Here is a 13,466-nt window from a genome sequence, read left to right as displayed (position 1 = left end):
TGTTTGTCAATACAAAACAGAAAAGAACTATTTTCCTTTGAGAAGTAAGATGTAGATGCATGTAAGTAAACAAATAACTCAACCACCTGTTTTCCCTACTCAGTGATAATACAAATATAGATCCTCAAAGCAGCCACTATTTTGGAAGTTTGAACTGTAGGGAGCAGCTGGAGGCTCCCCTTATAAGGGGCTCTTATGTGTGAGAGGCTTTTCCATGAAGTCAGCTATTATAGCCACATACTCCCACAGTATTGAGGGACTGTGGACTTCCAAATTTAAAAATCTTGTTGCAATGGTTTAAGTCTTCAAAGTTTGTATTCATTCAGCCTCTAGAATTGTTGCTTCCCAGTTCTGTCACATGTGTGTCCCTATTAACCCTTTCCAGTTGCAACTGAAAAGCTTGTACTCCTTACCACCTCAGGAAGAGATCTAGGTTGAGGGGTTTGAAATTTGCGATTTAGAAGCCCCTTTAAAATGCTGTCCATATTTGAAAGGTATGGGCAAAGCAGATGACTAAGTATCTGAGTTAGCATTTAACTTATAATAAAAAATTAGAACAATTAAAAAATTTGAACAGCAACCACATATACAAACCTCCCATATTTCAGAAAAATGACATGTTCTAAATAAGCTACCTGGTACTCTTCTGTAATGATTTCCTCTCCTAAAGATTTTGGCTACAAACTCTGATCCCATCATTATATAACAGTTTTCTAATATTATTTTCCCAAGGAAAAATTAAAAGCAAGTCAATATTTTATTATTTATTTAATAATTCACCTTTATAGTTCATTATTGATATGTATATTTAAGATTATTTAGTATTTTCAAATTTTTAGTATTGCTATATTTGAAGAAACAGCTACCAAATCTCCATCGTTTCTTTTTTTTTTTTTCTTGTACCAGTACTAGGACTTGAACTCAGGGGCCAGGGAGCTGTCATTTAGCTTTTTCACTCAAGACTGAAACTACACCACTTGAGCCACAGTTCCATTTCTAGGTTTGGGGCGGTTAATTGGAGATAAGAGTCTCATGAACTTGTTTTGAACCACAATCCTCAGATCTCAGCCTCCTGAGTAACTAGGGTTACAGGTGTGAGCCACCAGTCCCCTGCTTAAGCTTCTTTCTTATATGAGTTTAAATTTAAGAGCATTTCAGAGCTTTCTTGTATAGATTCTAATCTTAAATGTTATTTTTTGTTTGTAGTGCTAGAGATGGAACCTAAGGCCTGGTGTATGGTATTCAAGTCCTCTACCATTGACTTACATCCCCAGCCAGGAATCATATATCTCCTTAATGCTCATAAATCAGTTTGATATCAATTTCCTCATTGTGGTAGTATACTTTGATCTTTTTTGCCAGTCTTGGATCTTGAACTCAGGGCCTGGGCACTGTCTCTGAGCTTCTTTTTGCTCAAGGCTATCGCTCTACCTCTTGAGCCACAACACCACTTTTGACTTTTCCTGATCAGTTTATTGGAGATAAGGGTCTCACAGATTTTTTTTTGCCCAGGCTGGCTTCAAACTGTGATCCTCAGATCTCAGCTTCTTGTGTAGCTAGAATTATAGGTGTGACCCACTGGCACCTGGTGCATATTTTTATTTTGATAGCTTGTGTAATGTGATTATTTCATGCCATACCACCAAGAAATAGACATATAAACCTATGAAACCTAGAAATAGAAACCTATATACATATGACTGAGCAAATCCACATTTATTATTGGCAAAAATTATGGCTGAATCTATTTTTGATAAATCACATGATATTTGCGGGCAGTAGGGGAAACTAAAAGTTAAAATATTGTATTGGAATCAGGGAAGTGGGGAATACTTTGAGTACCCTCAAATACTGGCAAGAGGCAGTGATAGATCATCATGTTTGAATTGTGGTATTGTTTACTAAGCCTATGAGATTTTTTTTCCCAGCCCTGGAGTTTGAACTCAGGCCCTGGACACTGTCCCTGAGCTTCTTTTTGCTCAAGGTTAGCACTCTGCCACTTGAGCCACAGCACCACTTCTGGCCTTTTCTGTTTATGTAGTACTGAGGAATCAACCCAGGGCTTCGTGCATGCTAGGCAAACACTCTACCACTAAGCCACATTCCCAGCCCTACTAAACCTATGAAATGCAAGTAGGTTCATTAGCATTAGAGTTGAATAACCCTAGTTTGAATACTAGGGATTTTTCTTACTACCCTGTAATTACTCTTACTTGTAATTACTTCATCATATATGGAAGAGACCCATGAATAAATTATCTAACAAAACCTAAACTAAATGTAATTCCAAATCAACTTCCTCTTATCCAACAACATGCCCATATCATTCTCACCAACAATAGAACAGGAAGTCATAGTAGACAGCAGACTTAAATTGAGAGTCAATATTCCACTTTTGCTAACTCTACAAAAATATTTGAGGCATAGCTATGACCCATATGTCAGTTTTCTACTGATATAACAAAATATCAGAAACATAAAGTCTGAAAATAACTCTCACTCTTATTTGGCTCACAGTTGAGTAAGTTAGAAATCCAATCATACTGTGATCAGGCTCTGTGCTCAAGGTGTTATAAAGTTGAAGACAATGTGTTAAGCTGCATCTGGAGCTTGAAGTCTTTTTCCTGATTGTGGCAGAATTGAAATCCATGGGACTGAGGTTCTACTCCTGGCTGTTACCAGGGGTCCTTATCAGCTCCTAAACATAACTCACATACCTTGACACATGCTCCCATGCTAATCTGATTAGGTCAAGATCGCCTAGTTGTTGCCCTTTTGATTAATTCATTTATTAGAATCTTTATTGTGTCTACAAAATGTCTTTTTAAGTAATATAGCATAATCATGGAAATGATATCATAGGTAAAAGTTCCATCTACAATCACAGGGAGAAAACATATCAATATGAATGCCACTGGAGATTTTTTTTCTTTTTCTTTTTTTTTTTTGCCAGTTGTGGGGCTTGAACTCTGGTCCTGAGTGCTGTCCCTCAGCTCTATCAGCTCAAGGCAAGCGCTCTACCACTTGAGCTACAGCGCCACTTCTGATTTTCTGGTGGTTTATTGGAGATAAGCGTTTCACGGACTTTCTACCCGGGCTGGCTTTGAACCCCGATCTTCAGATCTCAGCCTCCTGAGTAGCTAGGATTACAGGCATGAGCTACCAGCGCCCGGCTGGAGACCATTTTAGAATTTTGCCTTCCACAGTCTTCCTGGATGCCTTAGGTGGTGCCTGTACAAATTAATGGGCCTGAAAGTTAAACTTAATTAGTTTCAAACCTCCAATCATTCAAAGTTTTTTCACTTCTCCTATATAACTTTATTCTGCTAATGAACTCTATAAGGAAATATTTCAAGTACTAAGAGTATTAATAAAAAAAGATCAGAAAAACAAACTCATAGGCCAAACAGGTTTTATTGGACTGAAGAACCTGAGAAGGGTGTCCGTGTCTTCTTCAGCCCAGCTGGAGAAGAAATGGTTTAATTCCCTTGCAACTGAGGTCTCTTTTATTAGGCAAGAAGAATGAAGTCAGGCAGGACAGGGGTCTGGGGTAGTTTGTCACTGGAAGGGGGGTAAGATGGGAACTGAGGAAAGGGCTCTTTGTTGTACAGAAATGGAATCTTATCTTGAATTACAGGAAAGGGGTTTTTAGCACGCATGCCAACAAACTATATGTCCCTCAGATCACAGCTTATCTCTTTTAGAGTAGCAGGTTATGTTTGGGGAGGAGAAAGGAGGTGGGAGACAAGTCAGCTAGGTCTGTAGCAAGGGTCATTCTAAGATATGGCTATCAGGGGGAAAGGTAAATGTTTCCAGTCTGTCTTTTTTCACCACCATCACCCCCCAAAATACCTCACCCATATATAGTCACCGGGCTAGTTACTGCCTACAAATCTAATAGAAGTTATATGGTTAATTGGCCAGCATTGTTTTTGGAATTTTTTTTTTTGGTTTGTAATATGGAGGATCAAATCTCAGGTCTTGCACTTGCTAAGCAAATGCTCTAACACTAAGCTACATCACAAGCCCTGAGCAGTATTTTTTTTGCTTCTATGATTTTTTAAATATTTTCTTGTGCTTGGAGTGATAGATCTTCATAGTTTAGGTATTCAATAAAAAGCAGCCATATCATGGTACTGGCGGCTCATGCCTTAATCCTAGGTATACAGGAGGCTGAGGTCTGGAGGATCACAGCTGGAAGCTAGCCTAGGCAGAAAAACTGGGGATGAGGTAAGCCTCAACTTATAGAGTGCCACCCATGAGCAAGCAAACCTAGCAAGCACAAAGCTCTGAGTGCAAATCTTAGGATTGGCAAACAAAGCAGACATAATGATTTGTTTTATATCCACTAGAATATGTCAGATTGAACAAAACACAAAGTCCAACCACAAGGAAACAGTATTTGTTCTCTAAAAGTTTCTGGGAATCTCACCATTACTGAGGGCTTACCATATACCACGTAGGGAGACAGCTGTTTATGTAGGCCATAAGGATATTCCATGTCCTCCCTCAACAATTGTGAAATGTAGATTATTACCAGGCCAATATGAATTTAGAGAAGACACTGTCCAATGTAGACCGGAATCAGTAGAAAAAATTAAAAAAAAAAACAAGTAAATGATTAACTTAATTTCCTGATTCATTTCTTTCCTCAAAGGCCTTGACATTCAGGGCTTTTCAGAATTTAGGCTGAGACACAGATTATAAATTTGACATCCTTTTTTCTTGTTATTGCTGATATAACCCCAACAGGATGATTGAAACATACTTTATCACATTTCCTCTCTGTGCCCTTGCTAGGCCATTCTCTTAGTGTAACCAACTCTTTTAGGCCAGATAAAGGTCAGCATCACTTAAAGTATTTGTTCTTTGAAATATTTCAAAAGCATTAAAATAGACTATACATACTGAGGGCCATTAGTAACCACCTCTGTGATACCACCTTCCTTCCGGAGGAACCAGATAGTTCCCACAGACCAATGGAAAAGAGATTCTGGCAGCACACCGCAAATCCATTGCTTGGTTTGTGCATCTAGCCTTTTTTTGACCTTTTCTCCCATTTTTTTCCACGTATCCCTTTTAGCTATATGTGTCTTGATTTCTTTCCACTCACTCTAAATGCTCTAGGGCATTTCCTCTGCTACACTGAGCATAGGGGAGAAGATAATCCCCCGCCCCTCCCACACACAGAAGTGAATTGTGGCCAACTTTAACACAAAAAAAAATTGCTAAACTTACATGCATTAAAAAATTATTCCCTGTAGGAAAAATACAGAGAAGGAGAGACACTTCAGATCTTGCAACAAAAAGAAGGCCAAGGCCAAGAGCCAGGATATTAGGCTGGATGAAATTATTTATTAAGTAGCAGATATATTGCCTTTTAAAATAGACCAAAATTCTTTCGATGACCTTACAATAATGCAAGTTTAAAAAGCAGGAAATCTGGGACTAATGGGGTACAGCTCAGTGTTCATGTTTGCCTAAGGTGCATGAGGATTTGATCCCTAGATCAAAAAAGTTAAATTAATTTTTCATTCCTCTGATCTAATGAACATTGTGACACACAAAGGCACAGGTTGCTACATTTAGTCATTTGCATTGGCATCTCTTTAATATCTTTTGCAGTGCATATTTGCTACGTTAATACCAATCAACCACTACTATGTTGACTCAACTCAAATTTTATATATCCTCAAATTCACACCAAACTCAAAATAAGTGCATAACTTTTCCTCCTTTTTTTCTCTTTCCCTTCCTCCCCTTGTCCCCGTGTACTAAGCATGGCCTCTACCAAGAACACAATTCTTTAAATCAGTTTTTAATCTCAATTACAGATGAAAAAAAAAAAAAACACCAGAAACAGAGATCAAATAATCTGCCAAATTCATGTAACAAGTCAGAAAATTTGGCCCTGGAACCTGTATCTGTAGACTCCCAGCTATTCCTCCTATACCCTGTGACTACCCTATATAATTCAGAAAAGCATTGGTCCGTATGTCTCACTTTCTAACATTTTTTTAGATTATACTACAGGGGTCATCTGGTGAAAGCTGCTCCTAGGGAAGTGAGGCACATTTCCATCCAGCCCTGTTGAGCCACGTCAACCTTTCTTGGTGGAAAGCAGAAGCTGAATGCATCAGAAGGTAGACGACTCAGCCAAGCAGAAAGTGGGAAGGCAGTGAGTACTGGATAGCTGCTGCCATGGCAACAGTCTCCAGGACTGTGGCTTTCTCTGGGGAATCTGAGGAAGCTCAGGGTGGGTTTCTAGTTCATGTGTTCATGTTACAGTGGCCAGAACACAGTTTACCTTCCTCCCTCTGACTGCCCTTGGTTATCCTGGACAGGGCCTATCCACTTAGATATCTGCCCTTCCCAATTGAGGGTGCCCTCTGCTGCCTCTTCTGCATTCTTTCCTAATGGCACTAATGCAGTACTTGCAGCTGTTAACTATAATGACCCTGGTCCAGATATGGCTCTTCTGCTCTCCTCCCTCTCCCTGCCCCAGGGAAAATCTCCATGTGGGAAATGCAAGAGCAATAGCCTTCTCTTTTCAGCTTCTGGCCTCAGCCTGAACCTATATAAATACACACACACACACACACACACACACACACACACACACACATACACACACAGCCTGAACCTATATAAATACACACACACACACACAGCCTGAACCTATATAAATACACACACACACACACACACACGCACGCACGCACGCACACGCACATGCACACGCACACACGCACACCCTTCTTGTGTCCAGAAAAACAAGGAAGGCACTCTGAGGAAAGGTGGAGTATGACTCAGGCTTTTGGAAACACATAAAGATAGGAAAGGCTGATGTGACCTGAGCTGAAGGGAGACAGCAACAGGCTGGGGGCTGGGCAGGATCCATGCTGTCACTGAGGTGCTGGGAGCTCTGGAGCCCCAGGAGCCTCCTGTCCCTCCTCTTGTCCTTGCTTAGGTCCCTGAAAGGTAGATGGGGCTGTAGTAGGACGATGAAGGAGATTCCTTCCAGCTGTAGGATGCTCTGATTCTACACTGTCCACGATGCTGAGGAAAGCTTCTTTTAGGAATGAACCTGCCCAGTGGGTTAACTTGACTTTGCAAATTATCCTTTGCAAATTTTTTTCTTTACCATTCCTTAATATTTTAAAATAAAAAAGCTGCACCTAGATAATTAATATATTATCTGCTAGCATCTGCTATTCCAAGAAAAAGAAAAAAAAGAAAAACATTACTCGTAAGACCTACTACTTCATAACCTTCCTTTAGATTTTCAGAAACCAGAATATCTGAGGTCCTTCAGACAACACCAAAATGTACATACATGAATTTTGAGAAGATGTTCACTAGCTATACAACAAACAAGGGCCTCAGATCTAAAATATACTTAAAACTCAAAAATTAAATCCTCCAAAAACAAATCCTCAAAGAAACAACCACCCCATTAGTAAGTGGGCTCAAGACTTAGTGACTTCTCTGAAGAAGAAATAAGAATGACAGATAGACAAATGAAGAAATGCTCAACTTCTCTGGCCATAAAAGAAATGCAAATCAAGCCTGACACTGGTGGCTCATGCCTGCAGTACTAGCTATTCAGGAGGCTGAGATCTGAGGATTGCGGTTCAAAGCCAGCCAGGGAAGGAATGTCCTTGAAACTCATCTCCAATAAAGAACCAGAAAACCGGAAGTGGTGCTATGGCTCAAGTGGTAGAGTGCTAGCCTTGAGCTGAAAAGCTGAGGGAACAGTGCCCAGGCATGGAGTTAAAGCCCCATGACTGGCAAAAAAAGAAAGAAAGAAAAGAAAGAAAGAAAGAAAGAAAGAAAGAAAGAAAGAAAGAAAGAAAGAAAGAAAGAAAGAAAGAAAGAAAGAAAGAAAGAAAGAAAGAAAGAAAGAAAGAAAGAAAGAAAGAAAAGAAATGCAAATCAAACAACAAAATTGAGATTCCACCTCATCCCAGTTAGAATGGCTAGAATCAAGAAATCTAATAACAGATGTTGGCTGGGATGTGGCCAAAAGGGAACCTTACTGCACTGTTAGTGGGAGTGTAAACTTGTTCAACCACTCTGGAAAGAAGTATGGAGGTTCCTCAAAAGACCCCACGTAGAGCTCCCCTATGACCCGGCAATCCCACTTCTGGGCATTTTCCCAAATGATCACAAACAAGGCCATACTAAAGCTACCAGCACAACTATGTTTATCACAGCATTATTCACCATAGCTCAGATATGGAACCAATCCAGATGTCCCTCAATAGATGAATGGATTAAGAAAATGTGATATATATAGATAGATAGAGAGAGAGAGAGATGTAGATATACACACACACACATACAATAGAATTCATTGCTTCCATCAAAAAGAATGACACTGCCCCACTTGTTAGGAAATGGAAAGTCTTGGGAAAAAAATCTTATTAAGTGAAGTAAGCCAGACCCAAAGAAATATAGGTCCCATGGTTTCCCTCATTTGCAATAATTAGTATAAGTCTAGGATAATTTTATCAGATGAGCAGAAAATCTCAAAAGCTATGTACATATGACCATATAGCATGATGCTAAGTGAAATGAACCCCAAATTATGGACACAAGAGGTCTTTCTTTGTTGTTGATGTTTTTAATGTACTTTGTAATTTTTTTGTTTCTTTTGTATGTTCTTCTCCCTATGGTATATAGTTGTCACTGTACTTGATTTCGCTATCCTGCATCTTGTATATACATTTGTCTAATTTGAGGAGAAGAAGGGGAATAACAAAATGCTGAAACAATGACACAGGATCATTGCAACAATGATATCCACAAGACATTATATTGGAAATGAACTTTACAACTTTGGCGGGGGAGGAGTGAGGGAGGTGAGGGAGGAAAGGGCTAGTGGAAGAACAACAAAGGAGGGGGTAACAATGCTCAACAAGAAATGTACTCATTACCTTACTCATGTAACTGTAACACCTTTGTACAGCATCTTTAAAATAAAATAAAATTTAAAAAATGAATCTCTAAAGAAAATTTTCATTTTTGCATACGGAGGTAAGATTAATGATTATTCTAGCACTCTTCCATCTGTGGCTAAAAATCCACTCTCTTAAACTTCCTGTAAAAGTCTTTTCCTAACATAGAGTTGAGGATGACAAGCCATTTTCCAGTGAGATAGCTTATTCTGATAAAAGTTCTTTCTCTGTCACCCACATGCCTTCTTATTCAATGGCTTCTGACCTGTGGTGAGAAGACTGATCCTTTTATGCTGAACAGGAACACTGTTTGGCCTGTGTAGGGACATCCTTCAGGTTGTGGCTGCTGCCACCTTTTCTGAAACCCAGACAAGCCTAAAGCACAGACTCTCCATAGGTTGGACTTTGCTGTGGGGCACTAGCAAACTCCCAGCTGCTCTTCACCTCAGAGACACCTACCTTCTGGCAATGATAGTTTCTGTTATTAGCATCACCTTCAAAGGGTTATTCTCATGAAATACCCATGCAGATGAATGTCATGGCACATATGCAAATAAAAAAAAGAATAAAAGAAATGTGTTCTCTCTCTCTCTCTCTCTCTCTCTCTCTCTCTCTCTCTCTCTCTCTCTCTCTCTCTCTCTCTCTCCCTCTCTCTTTGGTTAGTCTGGGGCCTGAACTCTAAGCCTGGACACTGTCCCTCAGCTCTTCAGCTCAAGGCCAGTGTTCTACCACTTGAGCGACAGCACCACTTCTTGCTTTTTCTGCTTATGTGGTGCTTAGGAATCAAACCAGGGCCTCCTGCATACAAAGCAAGCCCTCTGCCGCTGAGCCACTTTACCAGCCCTAAGGAAATGTGTTCTCTAAAGCAAACATTAATGCGAAGAAGAGTTGACTTAGGGGTACAGCCCAGTTTTCTACATTTTTACAAGAGAAACATTGGTACATAAACTATTTAAATAATTTTAATGTTGAACACGAGGAAACACTCCTCCCACTGGGTTCCTTCTAGAATTTCAAAGCATAGTTCATACTGACTCTAACATAGGCAAGCAGAATCTTGGAGTTCATGATGATTTAAAAAGGAGAGGCTTTATGTGAAGAGCAATAGAAAGGGCCTATTTTGGTAAGCATTGTTTGAAGACATCAAAGGTCCAAGCATCACTGGGATGTTATACACCTGGGTATGCATAATACTAAAGCTAGAAGAGGGGCATCCTCCACGTACCTGGAACAGTCACAGTGCAGCTGTGGCTCACCAGAGACTACAAAGAAATCAGTGAGGTTTTTTACCTTGAGGATATCAGCAGCTCTGGGGACCAGTGGAAGGAGGAAGACTTTGATGAAGAGGGAGCTGTGCCTGACAGCTACTGGAGTATCCCAGAGTACAGTAAGGCTGGAATAGTGTGGTACTCATCTAGAATCTCACAGGAACTATTGGCATGGATAGTTAAACTCCCTTTATGTACTATCTTGTGTATTTAAAGGAAATTTGTAGGAAATGGTGTCCTATATGAGCAGATGGAGAAATTAAAAACACACAGTTCACACTATCTTTATCTCCTTTGGTTCCATAGCACCGCTGTGAGGCAAGTTTTATTCTTAAATGAGAAAATATGACGATTATAATAAATGTGTGGTTTTTTTATCTCTACATATGCTATTCAGAAGGAACAGGGATTCACATTTCTTTTTTTTAAGGATTGAGAAATATTTATTACCGGTCACATCTATATAGGCTAATTAACAGGTTTCTTTCAACATTGTTTCACATTTTTCAGTATATTATGTGTGGAAAAATGAGAATTCAGATAAAGCAGAAAGTAAAAGTAAGATTCATCTAATTTCTTAATACACAGATAGCCAGTGTTAAGCTTTTGAAGTATGTACTTTTAGTTTTTTTTCATATTAACATATAAATATGTGTTTTTAAAAAAATGAGATACTATATATACCTTTTAAAAATTGCTTTTTTCACTTCACAATATATAATGTACATCTTTCCATGCAAATGGACACTATTCTGATTTTAGAAGGTTATAAAAGAAAGACTTTTATGTCCCTTACAAGTCAAACATCTAAAATGAAGTTTCACAAGACGTTAAAAGTAAGAAAACGGGAAAAGCCATGGAAGAAAATGCAAAGCGAGTCCAGGTGGCCATTCTCTTAGACAAAGCAGCATGAAAAGTAGCTCCCATTAAATGGGGTATGGACGGCTCCGCTTTGCCTTCCAGTGCATTATCATCAATTTGTTTCTTACTCTTTTCATCTCTTCCATGTCATCGGCTGCCTGTATCATTTCCTCATTGCTTAAATTTCTGCCATGTATGTCCCCTCTAAATTGTGGGCGAGAACGAGCCAGTCTCTCTTTGAAACTTCCCTCTTCCAGCTTGTGTTTGCCCACGCCGCACGGAGGCTGCTCCATGGGAGGCCGCTCCTCCAGCAGGGCCTTGACAGAGAGGCACTGCCGCTGGGGGCGCTCCTGTGACATCAGCAGCTCCGGCAGCAGCTCAGGCAGCAGCTCCTCGGGGAAGAACTCGTCCTCCTCCTCCTCCTCTTCATCTTCCTCCTCCTCTTCTTCCTCTTCCTCCTCCTCCTCAGAGGAGGAGCAGTCCTCCGAGTTCTGATCCTCGTCCGAACTTTGCTTTTCGGGAGGCTGCTCCATCGGAGGCTGCCCCTCATCTGCCTTTGGAGCGCTCTGGGGTTCTTCGTTCTTTTCTTGGCATGATTTTTCCATGGTGAGGATTTTCTTCTCCAAGCACGGTTAGTCTTAAGAGACAAGAAAAGGCAGCGTAAAGTCACAATCCTTGGCAGATTGGACCAATAACTTCGTCACGGGTTCCAATACCTGTCTTTCCCTGTTATGGGGCCCAGTTCTTTAAACAGTGGCTCCGTCGCCCCCCTCCCAAAAATTCCACCATTTCCCCAACAGGCCTTGCTACAGTCCTCTCCCGCTGTGACAGCGGGCGGGATAGTGGGACCCAGGACTCCTTTCCATTAAGCGGTCTCCAGGACTGAATCCCAGTCCTGGACCACTGCTCAAGCCTTTTTGCCACCTGGTCCTTCTGCGGTAGTGCACCTAGTCGTCCCCTCCTCGAGGTGCCGAGTTGAGAAGTGCAGATCTGCAGAAAGACGCCCGACAGGGTATGGGGGCAGGGAGAGAGGCGGAGACACAGACTGACGCACACCCATTTTTCTGGACACCACCAGCCACCCCCATGAAAGCCCCTTTGGAGTTTACCTCGCTTCTCAGACACGCCCTCTTTCCTCCCCCCTCCCCCAGCCCAAATAAAGCCTTGTCCTTTGTACTCGGACTTCCCCACCCGGCAAAGGTCATTTTTAAAAGTTATTGCCTATTCTCTGTACCTCCCCCTGCCAGAGGGGCTTCATTCACCTTCCCATCCCATCCCACCCTCAAGACCACCATTTTCTGTACTGAAGTTGTTGACTCAGGGGGCGGGACTGGAGCCTACGGAAAAGCCTGGACAGTCCATCCCTATCTGATCCCAGAGGTTACAGGATAGCACTGCACTGCCAATCACACGAGTTCAGAGGATTTAGGGAACTTACTTCCTTCTGCTTTCCCTCTCGACCCAGGGCTAATAGGGAGATGGTGTCTGGACAGGCAAAAAAGAACCAGGACGAGAGGGACTTGGGCAGACATAGGCTCAGAGTCACGTGAGGGCTACACGTCACTGCCGAGATCCGATCCCTAGTTACCATTTTGTCCAGCGACCATTCCCTAGAAGCCTGCCAGCATCCTGATCCTAGACACAGCGGACATTGTCACTCACCTCTTTTGGTTTATATCCTTTTTCTGGTGGGGAAAATTAGCATCTGTTCCCTGCCTCTTCCTGTCTGCTGAATACCACGTCCCTCCCCCCACCTTCCCTCAGTTACCAAGGCCCACCCCCCCACACACACATATTTCCCCCCAGCCCTTCAGATACAATATTGAAATTGGACCGTTTTACCTTCACGAATTTATAACAAGTTCTTTTCTCAACAAGCGATGTTTTCATCTCGTCATTTGTCAAACAATCTTCATTTTCCCTTCATATCACTATTTTGGGTTTTTGAGTCCCACATTTCTCTTACAAATATTCTAAATTGGTAAGCATTCACTTCTAGACATCTATTAAGAATATAAAGTAAAACTAAAAATACTTGGATTTTCATAGATCAAAATATACACGTTTCCTTCTAAGTACAATCCAGAAAATGTATTTATTGCCTGAAATAGGAGCATTCTTGCTGTTAATGCACAGCATTCCTTTCTCTCTCTCTCTAAATATATATATATCAAGTTATTCATAGCAGGAATAAAAATATTTTACAGGACTCCAAGCCCTCTTAATGCTTCTGATTCAATTGAGAAAGCATATATTAATACATTAAATCAATTATTTGCTCCTGGGGCTGTTGGACCCCAAAAGGTAGATAGAGCAGAGAAGATATTTGCTATTAAATTATGCAATAGTTCTGTTGACTACATACTGAGTAGCAGGA

The 13,466-nt window shown here is 40.9% G+C and overlaps 1 protein-coding gene across 1 annotated transcript; it reads right to left on the bottom strand.

Annotated features, from left to right (window-relative positions):
* Window positions 1–10,544: 10,544 nt before the first annotated feature.
* Tceal1 (transcription elongation factor A like 1) lies at window positions 10,545–12,618 on the bottom strand. Its single transcript, XM_042688182.1, has 2 exons — window positions 12,528–12,618; window positions 10,545–11,726 (listed from the first exon to the last, which is right to left on the bottom strand). The coding sequence occupies exon 2, from the start codon at window positions 11,692–11,694 to the stop codon at window positions 11,155–11,157; it is 540 nt and encodes a 179-aa protein (XP_042544116.1). The 5' UTR covers window positions 11,695–11,726; window positions 12,528–12,618; the 3' UTR covers window positions 10,545–11,154.
* Between the last annotated feature and the right edge of the window lie 848 nt (window positions 12,619–13,466).

The sequence above is a fragment of the Dipodomys spectabilis genome, unplaced genomic scaffold (genome assembly GCF_019054845.1).
Source record: "Dipodomys spectabilis isolate Male_0828 unplaced genomic scaffold, ASM1905484v1 ptg000113l, whole genome shotgun sequence".
Classification (NCBI taxonomy): Eukaryota; Metazoa; Chordata; class Mammalia; order Rodentia; family Heteromyidae; genus Dipodomys; species Dipodomys spectabilis.
This window is presented reverse-complemented; position numbering and strand designations above follow the sequence as displayed.